The 25,674-nt window shown below is 40.3% G+C and overlaps 1 protein-coding gene across 4 annotated transcripts; it reads left to right on the top strand.

The window, feature by feature from the left end:
- The first annotated feature begins 1,125 nt into the window (after positions 1 to 1,125).
- atf7a (activating transcription factor 7a) lies at positions 1,126 to 24,377 on the top strand. 4 transcript variants are annotated; one of them, XM_037772490.1, is made up of 12 exons: positions 1,126 to 1,179; positions 10,430 to 10,501; positions 16,351 to 16,447; positions 16,663 to 16,775; positions 17,573 to 17,734; positions 17,819 to 17,967; positions 19,183 to 19,276; positions 19,378 to 19,497; positions 21,133 to 21,279; positions 21,588 to 21,776; positions 22,259 to 22,364; positions 23,440 to 24,377. In XM_037772490.1, the coding sequence occupies exons 2-12, from the start codon at positions 10,454 to 10,456 to the stop codon at positions 23,670 to 23,672; spliced, it is 1,458 nt and encodes a 485-aa protein (XP_037628418.1). In that variant the 5' UTR covers positions 1,126 to 1,179; positions 10,430 to 10,453; the 3' UTR covers positions 23,673 to 24,377. The 4 variants fall into 4 exon arrangements, with proteins under 4 accessions (XP_037628418.1, XP_037628416.1, XP_037628419.1 ...); XM_037772488.1 differs by having other exon boundaries at positions 17,573 to 17,746; XM_037772491.1 differs by lacking the exon at positions 23,440 to 24,377 and adding an exon at positions 23,063 to 23,396 and having other exon boundaries at positions 17,573 to 17,746.
- Positions 24,378 to 25,674: the final 1,297 nt, after the last annotated feature.

Genomic DNA, 25,674 nt, shown 5'->3' with positions numbered 1-25,674 from the left:
AGAATAAAGTCATAAGATAAGAGAAAAAAGTCGTAATATTATAAAGTAGTAATTTTCTGAGTTAATTTCTTTTTTTTCTTGTAAGTTATATTATGACTTTATTCTCGCAATATTACAACTTTTTTTCTCGTTAAGTTATGACTTTATTCTCGTAATATTACGACTTTTTTTCTCGTAAAGTTATGACTTTATTCTTGCAATATTACGACTTTTTTTCTCTTGAAGTTATGACTTTTTTCACGTTATATTATGACTTTATTCTCGTAATATTACGGCTTTTTTCTTGTAATATTATGACGTTTTTCTCGTTATATTATGACTTTATTCTCGTAATGTTACAAATTTTTTCTCGTAATATTATGACTTTATTTTGGAAATCTCAGAATTTTATAGTCTATATACTTAGACTATAAACTGTGTTACCTTCATCACAATACTTACATGTTTTGCGGCTCCAGACATTTTATTTTTATTTTTTTTGCCTAAAATGGCTCTTTTGATAGTAAAGGTAGCTGACCCCTGAGATAGGGCAAGGGGTACGTTTAAACAGTTCTACCACATATTGAGGACACAACTTGCGTATTTTGATCTATAATTTTTTATCCAGTGTGTACATTGACAAAGGCAATATTTTACTGTGTATACATGTTAGGTCCAATTTAATTTTTTTTTTTGAAAATCAGGAGCCTACTTGCAGGGTCTGAAATTAAGTTTCTTCCTCACCTGCCAATGTGGTAGGTCACTGACCATTTCTACCAGCCACTCCATTTTTTTGTTGGCCACTTCTGAAATCTATCTAGAAGGTTTTAGTACTGTAAACACTGAGTCAGTGGTACCAGACAGTACAAATATGGAATATATCATGTAACCCTAATCCCTAAAATCACTCAAATTTAGGCATTGTTTTAAAAAATATATATTTTTTAATATAAGGAATATAAGGTCACTTGCTGAAAGTTTTACCTGCCAATGCAAACATTTACCCTGTATTTGGCAGATGTCTGGTGCTAATTTCATTCTCTGCCTACATGCAACCAAGGTCTCTAGATCCAATTCTTCACCTCTGGCTACGAGAACTCAGCTGTGAACTCTCGCGATAACTTGACGTCGATGGGAGTGTCAAATTCCAAGAGAGAGGAGAGGAGAGGAGAGGGGAGCCAGAGAGAGAGGGGCGCAAGGGTGAGTTTGTAAACACTTTATTATCCTTTAAAATTCACCCTAGATATGCACTCCGCATACATTTAAGTCAAGTCAATTCAATATCACAAAATCATAAAATAGCCTTAATGGGCTTTACAATCTGTACAGCATTATGACACCATCCCTCCATCCTTAGACCCTCAATTATCAATAAAGTATTTCTTATTCTAATAGTTTTACCTTAAACACTCATGTACTTGTCTACTATTTATGTGTACAATTGGGTGCCTTGATGTTCTATTTCTTTCGCATTGCCTACAAAAAGTGATACAAAATTAAGATGAGCTTCCCATTCAGTATATCTTTTGTATCTATGTAATTATTCTGTGATTTGTAAATTGTATGAATATTTTCGAAAGCACATGGTTCAGAGAGAAACAACTAGTTGTTGTGTAATGTTAAGTATTAAACTAAATTCTCTGACCAATTACATTATGTGACCTGATTAGGTATTAAATGCCTTCATCACATACTTTAGTTTGATGGCTGTTACCAAATATGGTGCCTCCACATTTTTTTTTTTTTTATTTACAAGATGAATTTACAAATAATGAGGAAATCATTACAATTGCAAATTATCATCCTCAAAACTGAGCAGATAGTATTTATATAGGGCAAGGGGTAAGTTTAAACAGGTCTACCACATGTTTAGGACACAACTTGCGTATTTTTATCTATAATTTTTATCCAGCGTGTACATTGACAAAGGCAATATTTTCTTGTGTACACATGTTAGGCCTGATTTAAATTTTTTTTCTGAAAATCAGGAGCTTGCATGCAACCTGAGGGACAGACACCACCCAGCTCACTCTCTGTTCAGGTGGAGGGAATCAAGACACTACCTGAGACACCACAGGCCAGAGAGCATCTCCACTCACAGAGCACAGAGGTTTCACAACAGCTTCTTCCCAGCTACAATAAGACTGGTGGCAAAGGACGTTAAAGAGGGACACAAATACCCCACACTTCACCTCCATACCATTATTGACACACAGTACACCTGAGCTGAATGGACTGTAATGCTGTGCAATATGCTGCCTTCCACTGTGTAATTGTCTGAAAAATATTAATTATTTTCTTTAAATTTTTAAAATATTTTTGAGAGTTACAAGTTCTTTTGACATGGTCATGGAGCATCTTTACTGTACATTTGTATTCTGGGGGTATCGCTCCTATGCAGAGGGTAGTTTAGTTTATTTAATGACTACACTAAGGGCGTTTTATATTTTAATAATTTATTTATTTATTGCGTTGAGTTGAATGTGCTACTTATGGCAAATAAAACTTTTGAATCTTGAACCAAGATCAATTCCTTCACCTCTGGCAACGAGATTTGAGCTGTGAACTCTCGCGATAACTTGACGTCGAGGGGAGTGTCAAATTCCAAGAGAGAGGAGAGGAGAGGAGAGGGGAGCCAGAGAGAGAGGGGCGCAAGGGTGAGTTTGTAAACACTTTATTACCCTTTAAATTCACAATTCACCGTAGATATGTCGACTACACTAAAGTATGACAAAGTAGCGTCCGTTTCCCTCAGTTTTCAGTGTTTGTTACTGTTTAAAACAACGCGTTTATGTAATTATCTAAAGTGTTAGCGGCAGTTGAACGTCTCATTCGGACCAACTGTCTCTCTGAGTGTCAGTCCGCTAACCAACTAACTGCTGGCTTCTCTCTGCTTTTATGTGACTTTAACTGTCCAAAGTGTCTTTAAAACACACCAGCTCACTTTGTATTTAATTAAACTAGTGTTACTGAGTGTTAGTTGTCATGGTTGAAGCTGGTAGTAGCGCTGTTAGTACACATTGTGAATGTGCGTTCGGCCTGTTGTTAACGGCTAGCTAACAGCAAGCTAACTCTAACTAACCATTAGTTTTTATCGTGGATACAAAAAGTTCGGGGTTTCTAACCAATAAGAATGAGCTGGAAGATGTTATTGACAGGGTCCAAAGCGTTGCATGCGATAGATACTGTTGACTGACGTGCTTGGAGCCAATTGCTGAGAAGAAAAGGCGGTCTTGTTACGGGAAAAGGCAGGGCTAAGTGTGCCCGTATGTGTCGCCAGACGGTAATGAAGGCTAAGAAAAAGACTAACTTTTTCACGTTGTCTGGAAGAAGGAACTAAAGTTTTTTGGATTTCAGTTTGACCTCCTTTACATGCCTGAAAAACACTAGGAAACGTATTCAGCCTGTCTGTTTTTTGGCGGTAGAGTCGGCTGTGATGATAATCTGGGTCTGAGCCTCTAAAAAGAAGTCTCCAAGTAATAATGATATCCATAGTATTGCAATGTGATCTGTTGAACGCCCCAGGATCCGCATCCCCATGCATGTCAACACCTTCATTAGGAATGTAGGTCATGTTTTTGGCAGACTTGTACCTCATTCCATCACATAGAGTTACAGCAGAGAAAAACTGCAGCCTGTTTTTGTCCTACAAAACATCTTGACCCACTCTGATAGAAATTTCACTTTTTTTTGCAACAGAAATGTTATTTTCCTGCAACTTAAACATTATCACATTATCACACATCTAATGTTTTAAAAATGTGTTGAGCATGTTGACTTGTACCTCATTCCATGACATAGAGTTACACCAGAGAAAAACTGCAGCCTGTTTTTGTCCCACCAAACATCTTGACCCACTCTGAGTGAGGATAGAAATTTGACTTTTTTTATGCAACAAAAATGTTATTTGCTGCAACTTAAACATTATCACACATTTAATGTTTTTAAAAAATATGTGTTGAGCATGTATGCTTTTATGTATACATTTCAGGGTTGGAAATTAGCACCAGCCAAATGCTGGTAAAATATGCAACTGGCTGCTAGATTTGCTTCACTCACCAGCCAAAAAAAACAATGGTAATCTAAAGAGTGGCTGCTAGATTTTGTAATCTACCAGCAACAGTGGCAGGTGGACAAAAAAGTTAATTTCCAATACTGATACATTTGTGTCTTTGGCTGAGGTGTCAGTGATTTTAAGTCTGTCAATTTTATTATTGGGTTGTTAATTCAGTATTTGACTGACAATGCTACAGAGAGGCGAAGTCCCTCCCCTTCCAGATGACCACCATGGGACCTTATCTCGGAAGAAATATGAATGGCGAGAGACAAATATTTTTTTGATTCCGTTTGAGTTGCGCCATGTATCACACACATGAGGTTTGTCAATTTAAAACATAATTATGCAAGTCAAGAAAGTCACAGTTGTCATTTAGTTTTGTGTGAAACCGCTCAGTGAACTACATCTCTCATCTCGCACAACATACGTCACCAACACCAGCTAGCTAGCTAACTGCTATGTTCCACGCACAGATGAAACGTTATCTTACCTGATGTGTTTTAGCGACTCCTGGTCTTTTTATCAGCCGGGAAGCGAAAGAACGAGCAAGACCTGTTGCTGGTGTGAGCTCATCCCAGTACGAAACACACAGGCATCGTAGTTTCAGAGAGAGAGACGTCAGTTACGTGAGTTTTGGGTGTGTAGTCTTTCTAATTACGTATTTTCACAGTCTTAAACAGTTTTACGACCAACTGTGACTTTCTTGACTTGCAAAATTAACTTTTCAATTGACAAACATCATAAGTGTGATTCATGCCGCAATTCAAACGGGATCCAAAAATGATTGACTATCGTTCATATTTTTTTCCGAAATAAGGTCCCATGGTTGTCAACAGGAAGGGGTATTATTAATTATGACACCCATCAAAATTGAAATCTCCAACGGATCTGTGATTTTATTCCATCCATAAAGGCGATGTGCAGTGCAGCATTTAAAAAAAAAAAAAAATTCTGCGTGCCATCGGTTAAGATACCTGTTGCTTACCCCTGCTATAGAAGGATAAAGCATAAAGGATTTAATTAAATTAATGTCAGCACCAGAGGCTGTGCAGGATTGAGACACAAAACATCAAGTAACATGGTCTTTTTCTTTTGAATTAGAGCCAAAACCTCACGGCAAGTGCTTATAAAAGTTACAGACCGCAAATAAGCTCGGCACAGTGTTTTTGATTTAATTTTAGAAAACTACCCTGGCTGGGTAACATCCTGTATTGTCCTGCATTGTCTGCTAGCTCGGCATGGATTTAGCTTTTGGGCCTTGACAGTTATGCAGACATGGATATTGGATTTCATTTGTTCCATTTACCAAATCTCGGGTTCACTTTGCTTACATAAATACATATTGGCTGTTGCACACACCCAGTTACAGCCTAGATCTTCTCTCTGAAGCTCGTAGCCCACATTTACAGGACGTCACCTGTTATCCAGCAAATAACCACGATCCTTTAATTAATCAATCACTAACCGGCTTTAGCTATGTCACTCCCTCCCTCTCCGTCACTTTTTTTCTTTTTGTGGGGTCTCCCCTACCCTCTGGCAATTCAAGCCTCGGATTCCAGAGTCATGGCTGCAGCGCGAGCTATTAATACGGTTTGTTTAGTCAGTTTCCTAGCAGGCTGCATCAAACACTGGATGGCTGTGGCTGATTATAGCTGGGACTCGTTCCCCTACACCTGCTGAGTCGGAGAAATCCAAGTTAACGGTGGGACTTTTGGCAGCAGCTCAATGAGAGGGACAGGAATTAGGCCACTTTGACTGCTTGCGTGTCACCTTGGATGAAAGGAGGCAAAATTGGTGGACTTGATATCCTGTAAGACTGTAATGGATATCAATGATCAGGACTAATGTCACTAGCAGACTGATTTATTGTGTCTCGCAGATTTCAGGATTTTACTGTGTGCAGTAAAACTTGACACTGTCAACTCATTAATTACTCTTAAGAGTTTATTCTCCATGAGACACTTCTGACAGTCAAAGTAGTAAATTAATGGCATAATTTCTGTCTATTCATTAGGGCTGGTACGATACACCTATCTCCCGATTTGATACTATAACGATACTTGGGTGCCAATTCGATATGTATTACGATTTTTAAGAACTGCGATTCTACAAGTATTGTATTGCGATTCGATATTACGTTTTATTGCGATTTTTTGTTAACTTTTTTAACAATAGATCATGGGAAAAAGTTGAATCATACACTTCTAGGGATTTTTACTTTTGGAAAATATCTAAATTAATACAGTAAACATTATTGATTTTCAGCATGTATGTAGTCTGAGATGTCATGAAGTCAAATATATCAGCTATAGGCGCAGCTCTGATGTCAGACTCTGGCGGACCGTTTTTGTATCAAAATATTGATTTCTTCAGTAAGTAGCCGTGTAATAAGCGGGATAATGTACAGCTAGCGGGTCATTGGTGTGAAAGAATCCCCTTCAGGGCGATGAGAGACTCCGGGGCTGCGGGTCGGGTGCAGCATCGCCCTGTCGGGGATTCTTTCACAACAATGATTGGCTCGCTGTGCATTATCCCTTACATATGTATTTTGTATATACAGTTCCCTTTGTTAACACCTTAATTTGAAAACGGGACGTAGTCACACGTGCATACTTCCGCTCAGCTCCGTTCTCGTAGTACATCCATGGTCAGCTCCATCGGGGCCGTTTGAATGCATTTAACGTAAATGTCAGTATATGGGTGTGCTACAGATGTAGCGTCGGACGATTTGACCATGGCAATGTGAGTGACGGCTGGCTTGACCGCACGTTACCGCAATACTTCCTTCTACCTCTGCATAGACTCAAATGAAGCAAATATCTAGATTTACAAAATCGTAAAAAGAAATAAATCGCGATACATAGGTGAATCTATTTTTTTCCCACCCCTACTGTATTCATGTGAATCTAGCAGAGGATTACAGATAGTGCTGAAGATTTCCTCCAAGATAGATTGTCTTAGCACAAAGCGAACACATCTGTTTTAATCAGGTTAAGATATTGGTTTGGGCAGCTATGAAAACAAATGGTATTTTCCACCCGTCGTCTCAAATGTATGGTGGACTTCCCACAAAATCAAAATCCCACTTTTCGTGTCGGTGCCAGCCAGCCAAGTTAATGTCTAGCATGTCTTTAGTAAGATGTAAACTCTGAAATCTGTTCCCACTCCTCACGCCAGATGTGTCCATTTCCCCACGCAGTCCACACCCTCGGTATAACGAGCTAGACGGAGTATCTCGTTTGCAGACATGTCTCTTGCCCAAATAGACTCAGTGGATTGGAAGCACTTTGTGAGGGACCTGGCACCAACCTGTTGCCTTTCTCCAGAGCATGGGAGGTCTGCAAGAAATCAGGCTGCTCTGCTTTATCGGCCCTTTGATCTGCACAGAGAGGGACAGGGCTTTTGCTCGCAAACACGATGCAGACCTCCTTCGCTCCATAAAGACACGGAGCTGCTGAGAGACACAACGGTTAGGCCTGTTGCAGGCCCGGCGTCATGGGAGAGCGTTGTATTCCAGCGCTAGGCTTCAGTAATCATGTGTTGGCTCAGGGGCAGCTGTCCTCGGCAGAGGGAGGAAGGAGGAAAATATACTGACTTCAACACTGGGAAAACTTTCAGACATTTATGCCTCGCCAACATAATGAATAATCTGTCCCACTCAATAATGTTAGGCTACATGCTCACTCCATGTAGTATGTACAGCAGAGGTTAACGTGATCAATAACTCATTTATATTACAATACTTGACATGCTCAGTGTTGAAGTAACGTTGCTTTCCAGTTAGTGGAATTTATTAAATTGAATAATGAATTAAATGAACATGATTAAATAAGTTTTACAAACAAGTCAAAACAACATAGAAGTACAGTGGCTGTCGTATCATCATAGTCAAAGTACAAATTAAGGAGGTTGATCACAAAAGTCATGTAAGACGTAAACTATGAAATTCAGGGCTATCACAATTATTGCGATAATAACATGTGAACGCAAATTTGTTTTAACGCCACTAACACCTTAACACAACTGGCAATTTTTGGGTTGTAGCAAGCACAGTTTTAAAGATAGAGTGAAGATACTGGTATCATATGAAACTAGAAAACCCATTGGTACCAACCATGTCATACTCGCTTGTCGAGAAAGAGGTTTGAATAACGCTCCAAACTTGCGCTAAATTTTGGCGAGGAAAAAGTGGCATGGCCATTTTCAAATGGGTCTATTGACCTCTGACCTCAAGATATCTTTATGAAAATGGATGCTATTGGTACCCACGAGTCTCCCCTTTACAGACATGCCCACTTTATGATAATCACATGCAGTTTGGGGCAAGTTATAGTCAAGTCAGCACACTGACACACTGACAGCTGTTGTTTGCCATGTTATGATTTGAGCATATTTTTTATGCTAAATGTGGTACCTGTGAGGGTTTCTGGACAATATTTGTCAGTGTTTTGTGTTGTTAATTGATTTCCAATAATAAATATATACATACGTTTGGTTAAAGCAGAATATTTGTCCACTCTAATGTTGATAAGAGTATTAAATACTTGACAAATCTCCCTTTTAAGGTACATTTTAATCGATTGACAGCCCTATTTAAATTATTAAGGTCAAACACCATCCCTGCTCAATAGGGCTGCAACTAATGATTATTTTCATTGTCTATTAATCTGTTGATTATTTTCTCGATTAATTGATTAGTTGTTTGATCTATAAAATGTCAGGAAATGGTGAAAAATGTAGTTTCCTAAAGCCCAAGATGATGTCCTCAAATGTCTTGTTTTGTCCACAACTCAAAGATATTCAGTTTACTGTCATAGAGGAGTAAAGAATCCAAAAATATTCACATTTAAGAAGCTGGAATCAGAGAATTTGAATTTTGTTTCTTAAAGAATACTCAAATTGATTATCAAAATAGTTGTTGATTAATTTAGTAGTTGACAACTAATTGATAAATCGTTGCAGCACTACTGCTCATCAGCTCATGACTGTTTTAGCGAAACCATATTGAGTATTGCAGTAGTCAGTGGCTTTTGTTTATTGAAAGCTTTCTACATAGCAAGGTCTTTGATGCATGTTGGTAGTCGCTGTACTGTCAGTGGGACAGCGTTGTGTAATAGCTGCCAGACGTCACTTTGGGCCAGTTGAGAGTGCTGAAACATTAATGTCCCTTGTCCATCGCCATCACCACCCCTCCAATTCCCTGATTTAAATTCTAAGTTATTTTTCGACACTTCACAGTTTGTCTTCACATGGAGCGTTGTTCAGGCTGGTTTGCTGGAGTTGGGGTGTGTTGTGAGGAGTTATTCTCCTCTGTGGAGACAGCTGATAGAAGCAGTGAAGCCTCCCACAGCTTTAGTTTATGTCACTTCAGCTTCATGCACAACAGGAGGAGAAACCAAACATAAGCATGTGCATGTTTAACTCTTGACATTAGCATCACTCAGGAAGAGAGCGATGTAGTATTTGGTTTGTAGTCCTGTGGAAAACTTTGGGAGTGTTTCATTCAAATGGCCAACAATGCTAACCTTATGTGCCTCTGTTTTTACGGTGTTAACAAATATTTATGCTATGTTAATAGCACCCCAATAAAGTCCCCATATTATGTTTTTATAGCAAAGGAGTGGAAAATAACGTTCATTTATTGAATTACAGACAAAATAAATATCGTATCTACTGAAATGTATTCTCATTTCAATTTTCAATTAATAAATAGTGTGGCTTCTATATACTTAAAATGAGAATATCTACAACAACCAGTCACATCTCATCAGTACTTCAACCAAACAGGTAGCGAAAGTCCAGAATCTGAAACTGAAACTGATCATACTGTAATAAATTGGGACAAACCTATCAGACGTCAGCCAATATGAAAAGAGAATGTGATGTAGGGGATGTATTTGAAAATAATTATGGTCAGTGTTAATGTGCCCATTTTAAGATATTTGTGGTGTGGAGAGTTCACAGAAAGTGGATGGAAACAGCTGAATCAGAGAGAGACTGAATAGGGGGTACATGGAGGTAAAAGGTTGGGAGGTGCTAGAGAGGTGAGGAGAAGGAGTGGTGATGGGAGAAGGAGGGATTGGAAGTGAGACAGAAGGAGAGGGAGACGTCTTTGTGTAAACGCTAGCTGTCGTTCTCTCTCTCGTGTAAGCGGCTCCTCATTCGCCAGCCAGAATCCCCCGTGTGAAGGAAGTATCACCAGGGAAACTTCGTCTCGCTGCCTCTGTGCATGTTTTCCTCCTTTGCCAGGGTTATTTTTAAACAGCATTCGGCTTCCTGCTCCAGACTAAAGACTACAAGCCACAGCATCCCTGTTTTGTTGTTTTCAGGATTTGCCACTTCACAAATCGAGAAAAAGCCGCAGCAATGTTCTCCTCTTCCCCTCTCCCACAGTTACATTGCAAGCTCTTTCCAAAAATGGGGGACGACCGACCTTTTGTGTGCATGGCTCCCGGCTGTGGACAGGTAAGTCTTCTCCCTCCTTATCCTGGCTTTCAGGTGTGTGCATGTGTGGGGTATTATTGTCGTTGTGTGAGTACTCTGACTACTTATAATTGAATGTATTTTACTTCTAAAAGAATTGAAAGCAAAAGAGAAAAGATATTGTACTTAATTTGAGTAGAATACAGCTTCATATACTGTATACTATGAGAGAACTAAAAAACCCTGAAAAGACTTTCGGTCTGCAATCACACTTTTCATCGCCAGAATAAACTTACTGGCTGTGATTTATGCAACGCTCTTAATGATCATCACACAGATAACATTCTAGCTAACATGCTGTCTTGTGAGACAACGCTGTCTCCTTCAACAATGACTCACTCTGGAAGCTCCAGTGAGTAATCAGAGCACAGTTATTGTTTCAACCTGTCACTGTTGACTTGTAGTGCCTGCAGACACAGGTTTGAGCCACGGCGGTGACTCAGCTGAGTGCCTAGAGCGCTCTCACATGCCAGTAGCGTGGTGCATTGTCGGGGCTTGGTCTGATATCATAGACAAATTAAAAGAAGTGTGTTATTCTAGGACTCATGATTATTCAATACAGGAAGCATCATGTCTGATGTTGTGCTGATGTAGCTGTCTGATCCTGTGTTCAGTTGGGTGTGATATCCTTAGAGCTAGGGAGGGATTATATATCTCTGTGGGAGGAAGAAAGTGTTTTATGTGGTTAAGAAACAGTTCATAAACTGTCGTCCATTCTCTGATCAGAAGATCTGTTGTACATGGCGGTTTGAACAACAGGCATGTAAAGCAGTTAAACATGTGTGTGCTGGATAAATAAATGATGATTTGTTTGGTTATTTTCATCTCAGAAAGTTATGGACAGCTAGGGAACCCTTCCCTGAACATTTTAACTTTCCTTTGACATGATTCTGTGATGTAAATACTCTGCATATTTCATTTGTAGATGTCATTGTTTATTTAGTTGGCAGTTAAAACAACAGAATCAAATGAGAGCTTTTCAAGGCAAAGTGATGTTGATGAAAGTGCGGGTCTATAGCTGTGGCATGAATGTTGGCAAACAGTTGCCTGTTTACACAGAGCAACATTATCATTCATTTTATCATCTCATGTCTCTGTCCATGTAACAAATGTAAATCTAATATTCACCCTCTTTTAACTCTGTATTGATCTCTCTGTATTGGTCTCTAAATGCTCATGTTCATGAGCTAGTGTTAGTCGCGAGCTGTGTGTGTCTGCAGTTTGGTGCTGGGCAGGTAACGCACAGTGGATTTAAAGATTGTTTCGCTGAAAAAAAGCGAAATCCACATTACTGAGGATTATTGATAAAAAATCTCAATGTGTAAATATATTGTAAAAGCACCAATAGTCTACACTATAATATCGTAGCAATATCGATATTGAGGTATTTGGTAAAAAATATTGTGATATTTGATTTTCTCCATATTGCCCAGCCCTATTCCCAACGTTCTCAGTTGTTCGCACCAGCACATGATTTGGTCGCACCCTTTTCTTGGTACAGCATGGTATTTATCAATGACCTTTGCCTACAATACACACACAGCATAGCTTTCCCCCTCGCACTACCAACCACAGGTACTGAGTTATCCATTGTGGTTGAAAATAGGGATGCGGTTTTCTTCATGAGTGGCTGGTAGATTTTGGAATTCACCGTGGTACTTTTTCTTCTTCACTGGCTCAGTCGGGCTCTCCCTACCTGCACTTTCATGATTAAGGCTGCAACAATTAGTCGACTAAGTGATTAGAAGATCGCCAGAAAAATAATCGCTATTGTGATAATTGATTAATAGTTAAAGTCATTTTTCACTCAAAAATGGCAGAAAATGCTGTTTTCAGCCTCTCAAATATGGAGTTTTCTCTGTTTTATATCATAATAAACGGAATATTTGGGGGTTTTGGACTGACAAAACTAGACATTTAAAGACGCCACATTAGACTTTGAGGAACTGTGATGGACATTTTTTTGATATTTACTGACATTTTATTGTACAAATGATTAATCTAGAAAATAATCGATAATGAAAGTAATCGTTAGTTGCAGCCCTATTTATGATCAGTTCCGTCTGACTCTCCGTCTCAACCCAACCGGTCAAGGCAGATGGCCACCCACCTAGAGCCTGGTTATGTTCAAGGTTTCTTCCCATTAAAGGGGAGTTTTTTCCCTGCTGCCGTCGCCAAGTGCTTGCTCATGGGGGAATGTTGGGTCTCTGTAAATTAACGAGTATGGTCTAGACTTGCTCTATATGAAAGGTGTCATGAGTGATTTGGCTCTATACAATTAATTTGACTTTTGTACACGTATAAGCATCACGCGCTGTGCACCGCTACGCATCACACACTGTGCGTAGGGCACCAATAATGATCATCATTATGCACACATTCATTTTGATCCATGGGTAATGGAGAAATATTGATGAGTGCAGCTTTAAAGGTTCTCTATACGACATTCAGAGCATTAATATAGCAGCAAACAACTATTGTCTATGTAAAGATGTAGAAGAGTAATGTCCTGGAGTATGTCTGCTAGTCTGAGCAGAGAATGAAGTCTCTCTCCCTCTGTGTGTGTGTTGTAATCAGAGATTCTCTGTGCTTTGTTGACATAGTCGGTCCAGCCACGGGTGCATGTTAGTCCCTGTTTGTGTAACCCACTAGCTAGCTAATGGCTGCCACTCTGCACTGCGCTCCTACGGCAGGTTACCGCTGACAACGCCGTCCCGTAGAGCTGCACAATTAATTCTATATTAATCGCGATCACAATTTGGGCTTCCCACAATTAACATGATCAACTGCGATATGTAAGGGATAATGTACAGCGAGCCGGTCATTGTTGAAAGAAATCCCGACAGGGTCTTGCATCTCCCTGAAGGGGTTCATTTCACAACAATGACCCGCTAGCTGTACATTATCCCGCTTATTACACGGCTACTTAAGAAATTAATAATTTCACACAAAAACAGTCCGCCAGAGTTTGAGATCAGAGCTGCGCCCATAGCAACGGTCTGTTATAGATAGCAACGGTCGGCTATAAAGAAATAATAGACGTTAGAATGCTGTGATTGACCAATCAGAATCGAGTATTCAAAGCCGTGTAATAATGACGTTTAAAAAGCGTGCTCCACTCATAGAAAACTTCTAGTAAAACCAGTCTTATTTTGATGCAAAGATTTGTACGTTGGCAGGAAAGTAGCACAACATGGAAGTGAAAGCAGTGCTGTTTATTTAAATGTGAAAGTGCAATGAACATATTTTGTCCCTAAAATCAATGAATAATCGTGATAAATAATCGCGATCTTAATATTGATCAAAATAATCGTGATTGATTATCTTTTTGGCCATAATCGTGCAGCCCTACCGTCTTGACTGACTGCGTCGTCGTGGAAGCGTAGCGCCCACTCTCCAACTCCCCCCCCAGGTTAACACTGTTAGCTCTGTCTACACTGTTGCTGTTGTTTGTACTGTTTGCACTGTTAGCACCTTTAACTGCTATCGTTTAAATATTGTATAGACACAAGCAGCCAAACAAGAAAGTGACTTAAATAAAATACAGTCTAAAATTGGAAGAAAAATGGTTTAAATCAGGAACTATCTGATCAAAGAAAAATCTATTTACTCGACAAAATTGACTAGGCATTAGATTGAAAACTTTTGGTACTCGACAGTTTTCAATACATGTTGGTTTGTACCAAAAAGTATTGAAGTTCAATTCCCAGTTTTACATTATCATTACGCAAGTTTTTATGAAGCTCCGACGCATGCTGCATTTTGTATTTATCATGTTTAATGATATTTATTTGTGTACATTTAGACACAGAAGATCCTGAATGCTACAGCGCCGTATGTCGTTTTACGTACTCTGCCCTTTACAAGCAACAGTTGTCGACCAGGAAAGTCTGAATCATGCCCATAATAGAACGAGGATGATTGACTCCTGGCTTTGCTCAGGGTTTTCCTTTTACCAAGTTAACAACAACAACAACAACAGCCCCCCATTATATGATGCCCAGCGTGTACTGTGTGGGGAGGGGTAATCCTAGCTGCCAGTATCTCATACGGGGAGATTAGTTGGAGATAGTTTCCTCTGCCTTGTTCAGAGGGAAGAGACAAATGAGACATGTGGTTGTATTGGTGATGCTGCCTGGTGGTAGGGCTAAAAATAAGCCCCCTGACACTTGACTGTGTTTCCACTTCACTCTCTCACGACTGAACTCGCAACTGCAACGCAGCCCCCAAAATAGGCTGCAGCGACTGGTGAATAGGCTAGTACCAGAGCCAAGATTATTCCTCCTACGCCTCTGACTGATTCACCTCGCCACTTCTCCAAAGAAGAAGTGGTATGTCTCAGACGATGGCTGCTGCTGCTGCTCTCTACTGAAAGTCTGATTTGCCCAAGGGCCAGACCTCCTGTAGCTTCTTCTATGGATACCTGATAGGAAATAACAGAACATAAGCTAATGTAGAGCTTTACTGAGACACGTTTTATACTCTGACTAGCTTGACAACAATGTGTTCTCCTCTGGAAAAAAATACCTTACACCTGCATTTGCAGCGTCTGTTGTGATGTGTCAGCTCAATTGCTTTTTATATGTTTGCCATCGGGGTGGAAGAAAATATGGATACACATGAGTATTACGATATTATGTTTTGCGGTACTGTTTCGTTTCACCAAAACAATATTGATTTTTAACTAACCTCGTAAAAATCTGACGGCTTGCCGGCGGACCCAGCCGCTGTTCTGTCCTTCAGAGGTTGTAGCGGGCTCATTTTTTAAGCTAGAGTGAAGATACTGGCATCATATGAAACTAGAAAACCTAAGGAATCCATTGGTTCCAACTATGTCATACTTGCATGTTGCACAGGAGCCTAAATAACGCTCTAAATGACCTCTGACCTCAAGATATGTGAATGAAAATGGGTTCTATGGGTATCCACGGGTCTCCCCTTTACAGACATGCCCACTTTATGATAATCACATGCAGTTTTGGGCAAAAACCAAGTAGTTTTTTTGCATGCAGTACAAATGTGTTATTTTCACCTATTCTAAAATGGTGTATTTGAATATTTCTGCATACTGGGGTCCCTAAACAATCTTAGAATTACATAAATTGGGTATCACTGTAAAGGTGAGACTCTTGTGGATCCAATTGTATTAATGTATAATGAAGTTAGTCCCCATAGTAGCCATTTCACATAGTGATGTTTTTTTACTCTGATTTTATACATATGGTGGTGTGTCTTTATACTATGACGGTTTTCCTAAAATTAGATAAAAAAACAAACAAAAACAAAATATATTGCCTTGCCTACAGTATCGCAATACATTGAATCGTAACACTTGTTGCATGATTAGTATCGCCAGATTCTTGCCAATACACAGCCCTAGATGCCAGTGGCTTTCATACATCTTCATCAGTTTCTTGACATTATAAACCATTCCTCTTGCCCTACATTTGTGTGCTGTTAAAATCATTTCATGTCTCATCCATACAAGCCCTTTTTTCTTTTTCTTTTTCTAGATAATTCTAGTTTGTGTAAAGATATTTGAGCCCATGTCCTGCGGCTATAAAGGCCCATTTAGGGCTTTTTGACACGAGGAATTGTACACCACAGATACAGTGCCTTTCATGGTTTGTCACATAATGTATACAGTATAAGCTGCGTGTGTTGGGCTACAAGAGATTAGTCTGTGATTATTGCAATTATGCAATATGATATCTGGGTTAAGCTTCTATAGGCTATTTTCTCAAATCAGCAGTGCAAGTAGACAATTACCCGTAGGCTACCTCATATAATGTACTTATCTTTCCCCTTTTCTTCTTGTTCACTTGTTGCAGAGGTTTACCAATGAGGACCACTTGGCCGTGCACAAACACAAGCATGAGATGACACTGAAATTCGGACCAGCCAGGACTGACTCTGTCATCATAGCAGGTAAGCACAGCGTCTTTGTTAAATATCCTCTCCCTGCACTCAGATGAAGACGGTTTTAGCATACCGCAGTGTGTTCCAACGCTATTAGTACACCCTCAAGAAAAGCAGATCCAAAGACACATTTATGACATGGGTTTCTATATTCAATGCTGAGTGTGAACTAAGTGTGAAAACGTTGCTTTGAATAGTTATCTCTGTTCGTTCCCTTTTGCCAGACCAGACACCTACTCCCACCCGCTTCCTAAAGAACTGCGAGGAGGTTGGTCTGTTCAACGAGCTGGCAAGCTCCTTTGATCAAGACGATGACGAAAAGAGAGCAAAGAACTCTGTAAGAAAGGCTTGATGATTTTGTCAATGTTTTCATCTGTGTGTGTTTATGCCTTTATGTATCATTATTTACAGAAACCAGTGGAATTTTCGACAAGAGTCCCACGTAGTGAAACATTACGTTTTACTTCCTTCTTTCTTACCTCAAGTGTTGATGTAGTCAAAAAAGATTGCCTGCAGAAATTCCTGCTTTGTGCACTTTGTCTGTACAGTGTGTGTAAACTATTGCAACAGCTTGTTAAGATGATTTTATTTAAATGGGTCAGTGTGTTTTAGTGCTCTGAATATAGTGTTAACTGATGCTGTGGTTGTTTGGTTTGTGTGATAAATACCACCGTCCTTTTTTAAATGTACTGTAGTCTCGGGGGGTATCATGTCATGTGAATTGGGCTGCAGCTAATGATTATTTTCATTGACGATTAATCAATGTTGATTATTTTCTTGATTAATCGATAAGTTGTTTGATCTATAAAATGTCAGAAAATGTAGAAAAATGTAGATCAGTGTTTCCCAAAGCCCAAGATGACGTCCTCAAATGTCTTGTTTTGTCCACAACTCAAAGATATTCAGTTTACTGTCATTGCGGAGTAAAGAAACACGAAAATATTCGCATTTAAGAAGCTGGAATCAGAGAATTTTTACTTTTTTTTTTCTTGACAAATGACTCAAACCGATTAATTGATCATCAAAGTAGTTGGCGGTTAATTTAATAGTTAACATCTTAATGATTAATCGATTACAGCTCTACATGTAAACTTACACTCTTTATCTTTCTCTCACCATCTCTGTCCTTCTCAGCACCATGCTCCCAACTCTGTGGCCGTGGACATGACCATGCAGACATCATCATCATCATCAGACGTGAAGGTGAAAGAAGAGGAACCTGTAGAGGTCGACTCCTCGCCACCAAGCAGCCCTGATTCTTACTCTGGAGATTCAGACGACAGCCTAGAGCCTTTGGTGAGAGGAAATGTAGGGCTGAATGGGAGGAGGGTGGATTAAATGATTTAATGATGTACTAATACCTCACTGCTATTCTCCCAGGACACACCACCCAGGAGTTCAGCCCCCACCCCAACTATTGTGCGTCCAGGTTCCCTCCCACTACACTTGGGCTTCGATGCCTTTCAGCCCACCATGCCGTCACCCACATCTGTCATCACACAGACACCGCCTTCCAATCGTACTCTGGGGTGAGTAAAGTCCTGCTACTGACCTCTGATGACCGCTTTAACCCTGATTTACTTTAAAAGTAGCTTCAAAAAACACCATTTCCACACACAGTCCACATTTCACATATTCTCTATCTGCTGGTTGTTGAACCTGTATAATGCTTATGAGTAGGGATGTCACGAGAAACGATACTTCGGTACCAAGTAGATGCCAAAATTCTGAAAATTGACAGTACTTGTTTTTCTACAGTACCGGGGGGCCCTAGACTAATGGCGTCTAAAATCCAAAAGGACGCAGTCAACTTAGTGTTGACTAAAATGAGTTCAGTAAAAATGAGAAGGCAAAGGTAAATTATAATGTTATCATGAAAATTTAGTTTTTGGCGAGAAACCTAAATAAATACAGTTGTTTGCATGTTTTCACAGCAATATAAAATAGATATTAGAGGGGGAATTATGAACACTAGCTCAAAGTGTTTATGGTTTTGTTTTAGTTTTTTATTGTGGAATCAAATTGGGAATCGTGGAATTTTAATGGTATTGGTACTGACTACTACATCTCTGGTATCGTGGCATCCTTAACTATGAGTGAACGTTTCAAACCCAAGATGTTTTCATGTTTTTTGTGGCTATACTAATTGAAATATGTTAGTTGTTATGTGCATCTTTCATATATTTCCCTATCATTAACATGTGTTTTTGAGTGAAATTTGATCTACATTTCTGTGGGTTTGAGCCGTCTTTTTGTGCACAGCTTGAACGAGTAAGGATGGATGTAAGTGTGGATTTTGAGGGGTTGAAGTAGGGCTGCAACTAATGATTATTTTCATTGTCAATTACTCTGAATAGTATTTTCACGATTAATCAATTAGTTGTTTGGTCTATTAAATGTCAGAAAATGTCATTCAGTGTTTCCCAAAGCCCAAGATGACGTCTTCAAATGTCTTGTTTTGTCCACAACTCAAAGATATTCAGTTTACTGTCATAGAGGAGTAAAGAAACCAGAAAATATTCATATTTAAGAAGCTGTAATCAGAGAATTTTGACTTTAAAAAAAAAAAAAATAGTCAAACTGATTAATCAATTATCAAAATAGTTGCCGATTAATTTAATAGTTGACCGATTAATCGTTGCAGTTTTAGGTTGAAGTAGATATATTTTTTTCCTAAATGGTGATAGTTGCTATGTTACTTTGTAGTATAAAATTGAACTTCCTTTTCCTGTCTGCCTGTCTAGTTCTCCAACCAGCCACTACCCCATGATGATGCTTCCCTCAGGGCAGGCAGTGCCTGTGCTCCCTGGTCCATTACACATGCAGTCTGTCATTAATGTAAGGCAGACCAACAGTCTGAATATGTTTCAATTTTATAACTAAGAAGTTGTTCTCAGTTGTGAATACGTGTGTCTTTGTGCATCTTGTCTGGTCTCCAGCTGGCCCGACCCATGTGCATGGTACCCAACATTCCTGGGATCCCCGGTCCTCCTCTGGGAGGCAGCAGCAGCGGCTCCAACTCCCCTTCTGGCTACAGCATCCACTCAGAGGCCAAGATGGTCAGCACTAGATTAGCTCTCTATTTTTATATCTCTTTATCTCTTCGTTTCTCCATCTTCACCCTCCAGCCTTCCTCTGCACTGGCTTAGTTTGCTCATCATATGACTTTTTACTGCAGTTACTTGTTTATTTAACCCTTCAAGTTGAGATTAAATGAAAAAGGTCTTTTTAACACTTTTAGATCACATCCCTGGTCAAATTGTGCACCTATTTAACAATATATTTAAAAAATGGATAACCAATATTATCATGGTCTCCATCTATCAATCAATCTGCAACATTAGCAATAAGGGAGGTGTGTGTGTAGCCAAAACAGTCCTCTGTAGCTCCACTACATTCACCGCTCAACTATTCCGTTTCACTGGGGAATGTTCACCGTACAGAGGCTAAAGACACTCTAACCTCCGATCAGTTATTTCCAAATCATTACTCCCAGCGCGATAAAGCACCATATCACAAAGCAATATCATCTGAAAGTTGTTCTGGCAACATATAACTTTAATTGGATCACATCAGCTACAAAGCCTCCAGAGCTGAACCCTGTACAAAAGTGAACAGGATGTCACATGATTGAATGTGCTGCTGAAAACTGAAAACTTGAAAAAACAAGCTGGAACTGGGTGATACTATTAGGTCAAGATGGGCCCAGATGTCTGCAGAATTAGAGCTCCTTTTTTGCATTCATGCTCGAGAGAAGTCAGGTTTTTCCTGAGGCGAAGGGCGGTACAACCTTGTGCTTATTTGATTATGTTGTGAAAACATCAGAGATTGAGCAGAAAACAAATGTATTGCGTGTAAAATGTGTATCTGAGCCGCACAAACATTTGTCATTAGAAATAAATCAGCTTTCATCCCACAGTGCATCTGATACATAAGTGTGATCAACAACTTACTTTAGGCTGTTTGAAGATTAGTAACTAAGGTTTAAGCCAAGTTATTGTTGCTGATACTATAAATGAGTTACTATAGATGAGTGCAGTCTAGGTGGATTGGGTTTGCTATGATGATGCGGTGTTGTTTAAATTATAACATAAAATGCACACAAAAAATGCTATAGCTATTGAATCTGACCTGCTGTGTTGTTGCTTTCTTCGCCTTTTCGGTGCATAGATATTTTCTGCACGTTGTGCGGATCGGACATATTGAAATCGTACACAATAGTGTACAACAACACGGAAGCTCCATAGTCCGAACCATTACGGCAAACTTTATTATTCACAAAGGCAGCGCAGACCAGATCCACTCCTTCCGTTCTTACCTTTCACAATGAAAGCCCTGACCATATACACTGCATAACTGTTTGACAGAGCCAACAGACTGCCAGACGCTGCTCTGGGTCTCTCTATGGGTGCTCTCTCGGTATTTGGTACGCTTCCTGTGTGAATCTATTCAAACCTTTTATTGAAAAAGTGTTGCAACTGTCACAAATTCGCATCATCGTTGCCAGTATGAATAGTTTTGATACATAATATTCGCAGGCGAGTATTTCGCGTTTTCGTGTTGTTTATTCGTCACGCTCCCGGTGTGTGAAGGCCTTTTTACTTCTATTACACCATTTATACTGTTGGTTTGGGCTGTGTATTCTAATTCCTGTGCTTGTTATTGATGTTGGTCATATCATTGTTCTCCTGTAGCGTCTGAAGGCTGCACTGTCCCAGAGCCCGTTAGGATACAGTATGGGGGCTATGGCCATGGGCGGCAGCCCCATGGTACCAGGGAGGGCCGAGCAGAGCCAGCTGCTCGTCCAACATCCAGATGCTCCATCACCTGCACAACCTCAGGTACACTGTGTTGTCTATAGTCAAGGACCTGACTGTGACATGACTTTCAGGTCCAGGCAAGTCACTTAAATTTGGAAAATCTAAGAAATGACCAAAAGTAACTGAGCTAAACATGTTTGATGTATGGCTTATCACCTGCTTTAGTTACCGAAAACTGGGTTGTACTTCTTGTAGTGAGATGACTATAATGTGCTCTGACTAAAATAATGAAACTATGACTCAAACTTCCCTTTTCTTTCTCGTCTTTCTTCCGCTCCCCTCCCCTGTCTCTCTGTTTCCTTCTCACCCTTACCCTGCTCTCCCTGTAGGTATCTCCAGCACAGCCTACAGGTGGGCGGCGGCGGCGGACGGCAGAAGATGATCCAGATGACAGAAGGCAGCGCTTCCTCGAGAGGAATCGGGCCGCTGCGTCGCGCTGCAGACAGAAACGCAAACTGTGGGTCAACTCCCTAGAGAAGAAGGCCGAGGAGCTCTGCAACATGAACGTCTCGCTGTCGGTAAGTGGGCCTCCTGGAGTGGGTGGGCGCCGGGTTGGGATGAGATGTAGCCTATAGGCAGACCTGTGTTAGTGTGTGCACAGTCACACTCACTGTGCACAGTTGACAGGCTTTCAACTAGTTGTGGAAGTTTGTGAGGTGTTTTCCATCAGTTTCAGGCAGTATTGGGTAATTCTACAAATGGTTGAAGTTACAGGACTTGAAACTGTGGGAGTCATTATGACTTGTTTCACATCATTGTGTTATTTGGTGGTGGTTTCACGACATGACCACTTCCCTACCGCCAGCTGTACTGTAGTGGAACCCAGACTGTTTAGAGCTGAAATACATTAAAAATCCATTAGGGGAAAAAATTGCATGCTCTCTCTGTTTTGAATAATATGACCCACATTAGTGAGGATTTTTCTTTTGGGTATTCTGCATGAACTATGATATGAATTCCCGATGAGTTATTGAAAAGTCTTTATTTTCTGATCCTTCAGAATGAAGTGTCTCTGTTGCGGAACGAGGTGGCTCATTTGAAACAGCTGCTGCTCGCCCACAAGGACTGTCCTGTGACCAACCTACAGAAGAAGACCGCCTACTTAGGTGAACCTTTTTGAAATGATGACATTACTCACCTGATAGCCTCTTGTGATTGTTTTCCCACTCATAATTATCCCGAACATAATTCTTAAATGACAAAAAAAAAACAAGATACTGTCAACAGCTTTTCAGTGAGGCTGGTAGGGAGTGCATTCAAGGTTAAAGGTGCTAAATTCCAAATAAGGTAAGATAAGATATACCTTTTATTAGTCCCGCAGTGGGGAAATTTGCAGTGTACAGCAGCAAAGGGGATAGTGCAAAAAACAAGATGCATCAGCTAACACATTAAAAAAAAGAGCTATAGAAAGTGAAACAAAATATGAACCATTTAAGAAGAAGGAAGTATAAAAATAGAAGCAGTATATACAGTATTGACAATAAACAGACTATTAAAAAATTGCACAAGTGGAAAAATTATATTGCACAGTGAGAATGAAATTAAATTCCAGCTGAAAATATTGCACAGTATGAATTACACCTGATAACCACTGATTGGTCAGAGAGAATCGTCACGAGCGCGACACAGGACATTTTGCACAAACTCGCCGTTTTTAAATAGCCAAGCTACCGTCAATAGCGACTGCAATTTTTAATTCACTCCACCCAGATTAAAAAAAATGCCAGCTTGCAAAACTACACCGTACACACTACATACACTACGCCGCATGATTGACGAAGTGCAGATCCTCTGTTTACGGCAGTTTCACGTGGCTTCGCTACATTGATAAGCTGAGAATCCCAACTACACTGAGGGGGTACTATCTGCAGTGGAAACAAGGCATGGAGAAAAGGACCTGGTACCAAACGTGAGCCGAGTCGAGCAGAGCCGTACAATGCAGTGGAAACATGTCTTAACATCACTCGCATGGCTGACTGGCTACGTAAACAAAGCACAGAGAAGTGTGACTTCATTCTCTGCTCAGGACACTGTTACTCCTCCATATCTTTACACTGCAAATAGTTGTTTGCTGCTATATTATTTCGAAATATGAATTTCAAATTTGGCTCCTTTTTTTTAAAAGTTAAATGGTTTTTGCCAGTTTAAATATAAATCTGTACTCCTGTCGTCTTTTTTTAGCTGCAGAAGAGAGCATGAAAGACACCTCAGAGCCTACAGGTTCCCCCGCCCCGGTGATCCAGCACAGCTCTTTGGCGCACAGCCCATCCGCAGGGCACAACGGCCTGAGCTCAAGGGCAGCAGCTGAGGCCATGGCTATGTCTGTGCTGGCAGGAATGGGCCAGCAGCAGAGGGGTGAGGGCGGACCCTCTCACATTATCATGGCTGCACAGTCTCATACTGCTGCCAGATGATGAGCGATGCCAACGCGGCCCAGACTTGGCTCACACGCGTCACCCAGGGGTAAAAAAGAGCAGCGGACCCCCACCCCCTTCCCCTCCTCCCAACTTTCCCCAATCTAGAAGTCCAAATTTCTCATCTTCGCTGTGCTCTCTCTGACCCTCCGGTGGAGCCATCACGCTGTGGCCTGGAGCTCAGCAGCAGCCTTCTGGGAATGGACTGAGACTTTTGAGAGAGCTTCCTGTTCACTTTGCCATAGACTACAGGGGCTGGACTCCAACCTCACATCCTCGTATCCCCTCTGTGCTTCCCCGCCCATCACACCCTCAGTCAAAAAGACTCTTCACTGGACTGTAGGACTGCATCGCTCCGAGTGTACTGCCGTAATGAACTTCCACACGTGCACAGTCTCTAACACACAGTTGTTGCATAAACACTCTCGATCAAATCAAACACCAAACACCACACGGGGCTTTACACTGTTTTCAGCAGGGAATTGTGCCTTGTGCTCCTCCACTTTTTATCCATGCACACACCCACACATGCCATCACAGCATACGTCCCTTATACATCCCTGGCTCCAAAGATGCAGTAGCTGTCTAGACGTCAGTGACTCAGATCTCTTTTGTAAATGGTTCCACCTCAAGGTGATCTCAACACGGACCCAAAAACCTTACCTCAATTACTCCCCCTTTCTGAATAAACTGTGTGTGTGATTAGCTCTGGGCGTATATATTTATGTACATCAGAACATAGCAGTTTGCCTACTCCTGATCTGATACGTTAATAGCTGGATTGTTAGCATGTGACTTTTTCTATTAGGGTGTTCTTGATACAGCTATGTGCAGCTATATTGTTTTTATTAATTGGCACATCCTCCCAGATTAGAACCAAAATACGTTGGACAAACAGTGTATTATCTTAAAATTCGTTTTTTTTTTTCTGAGCTGAAGGGAATTCAACCTCACTTTCCTCTAAAACAGGCAATTTCGCTGTTTATTGGTTTGTAAGTGGATTTCCATTTTATATTCTCGTGACTGTGTTTCTGTGTGTGGGCCCTGGACTTACTGTAACTGTTATTTTCACACTTCTCAGGATGGTTGCACATCCTTGCTGCTCGTTGGAAGTGCGATGAACCCCCTTAGTCTCTCTGCTCTTTACCAAACCTAAACTAAAGCCATAATGACCATGGAAAAAATCAGATATCTGAATCTCCAAAGACCACCTTGTACATGTTCTGGGGGCAGGAAGTAAACAGCCTTACTGTTATTTAGTGACTTAGATGTCACAGTGACACAATCCACGGTTTATCACTGCTTGTTACTTGCACTTACACTCACCCTCACACAGCCTCACACAGCCTCACACAGCCTCACACACCCTCACACACCCTCACATACCCTCACACACCCTCACACACACAATGTCTGATCATTTTTGCCTTAAGGTCACATTGGTGCCTCCGATATCCCCCCAGAAGTCATAGAGATTTGCTCATGTGAAAAACAATGGAGCCTTAGAGAAGTATATTTGTCTTAATTTGTTAATTTCATCAAATGAAAAACAACCAATGAGGAACAAGAGATTTAATCCTCAAAGCCTTTGAAATGAATGGTTAATTTAACCGTTAGTCTCTTTCCAGTGACATAAAATGATCTGATGCTTGTCTGTCATCTGGTGGAGAGACGCAGCAAAGACATCTTCACATGTAAAAGGAAAAAGTTCACTTTCTGAATGGCTCCAGTTCTTTAGAAATCCCACCAAGATATTTTATCAGTATATTTTTACAGAAACACCTAAACAAGCGGTTTGCTTTTCTTGTTTTTCTCTCCTGTATATTGTTCTCCCTTCATTTGTCTGAACATATATTTACAAGATGTGATATTTCAAAAACAAGATGTCTGTCCATTAACACAAGGGCATGTCTTTATGCACTAAAAAAATGCAAGTTTATTGTTGCTTTGTATTTCTGTTCATTTAAAGTTTTTTGGTCTTTTTCAGAGATATCAGATCCTT

This window comes from Sebastes umbrosus, chromosome 6 (assembly GCF_015220745.1).
Source record: "Sebastes umbrosus isolate fSebUmb1 chromosome 6, fSebUmb1.pri, whole genome shotgun sequence".
Taxonomy (NCBI): domain Eukaryota; kingdom Metazoa; phylum Chordata; class Actinopteri; order Perciformes; family Sebastidae; genus Sebastes; species Sebastes umbrosus.
This window is presented reverse-complemented; position numbering and strand designations above follow the sequence as displayed.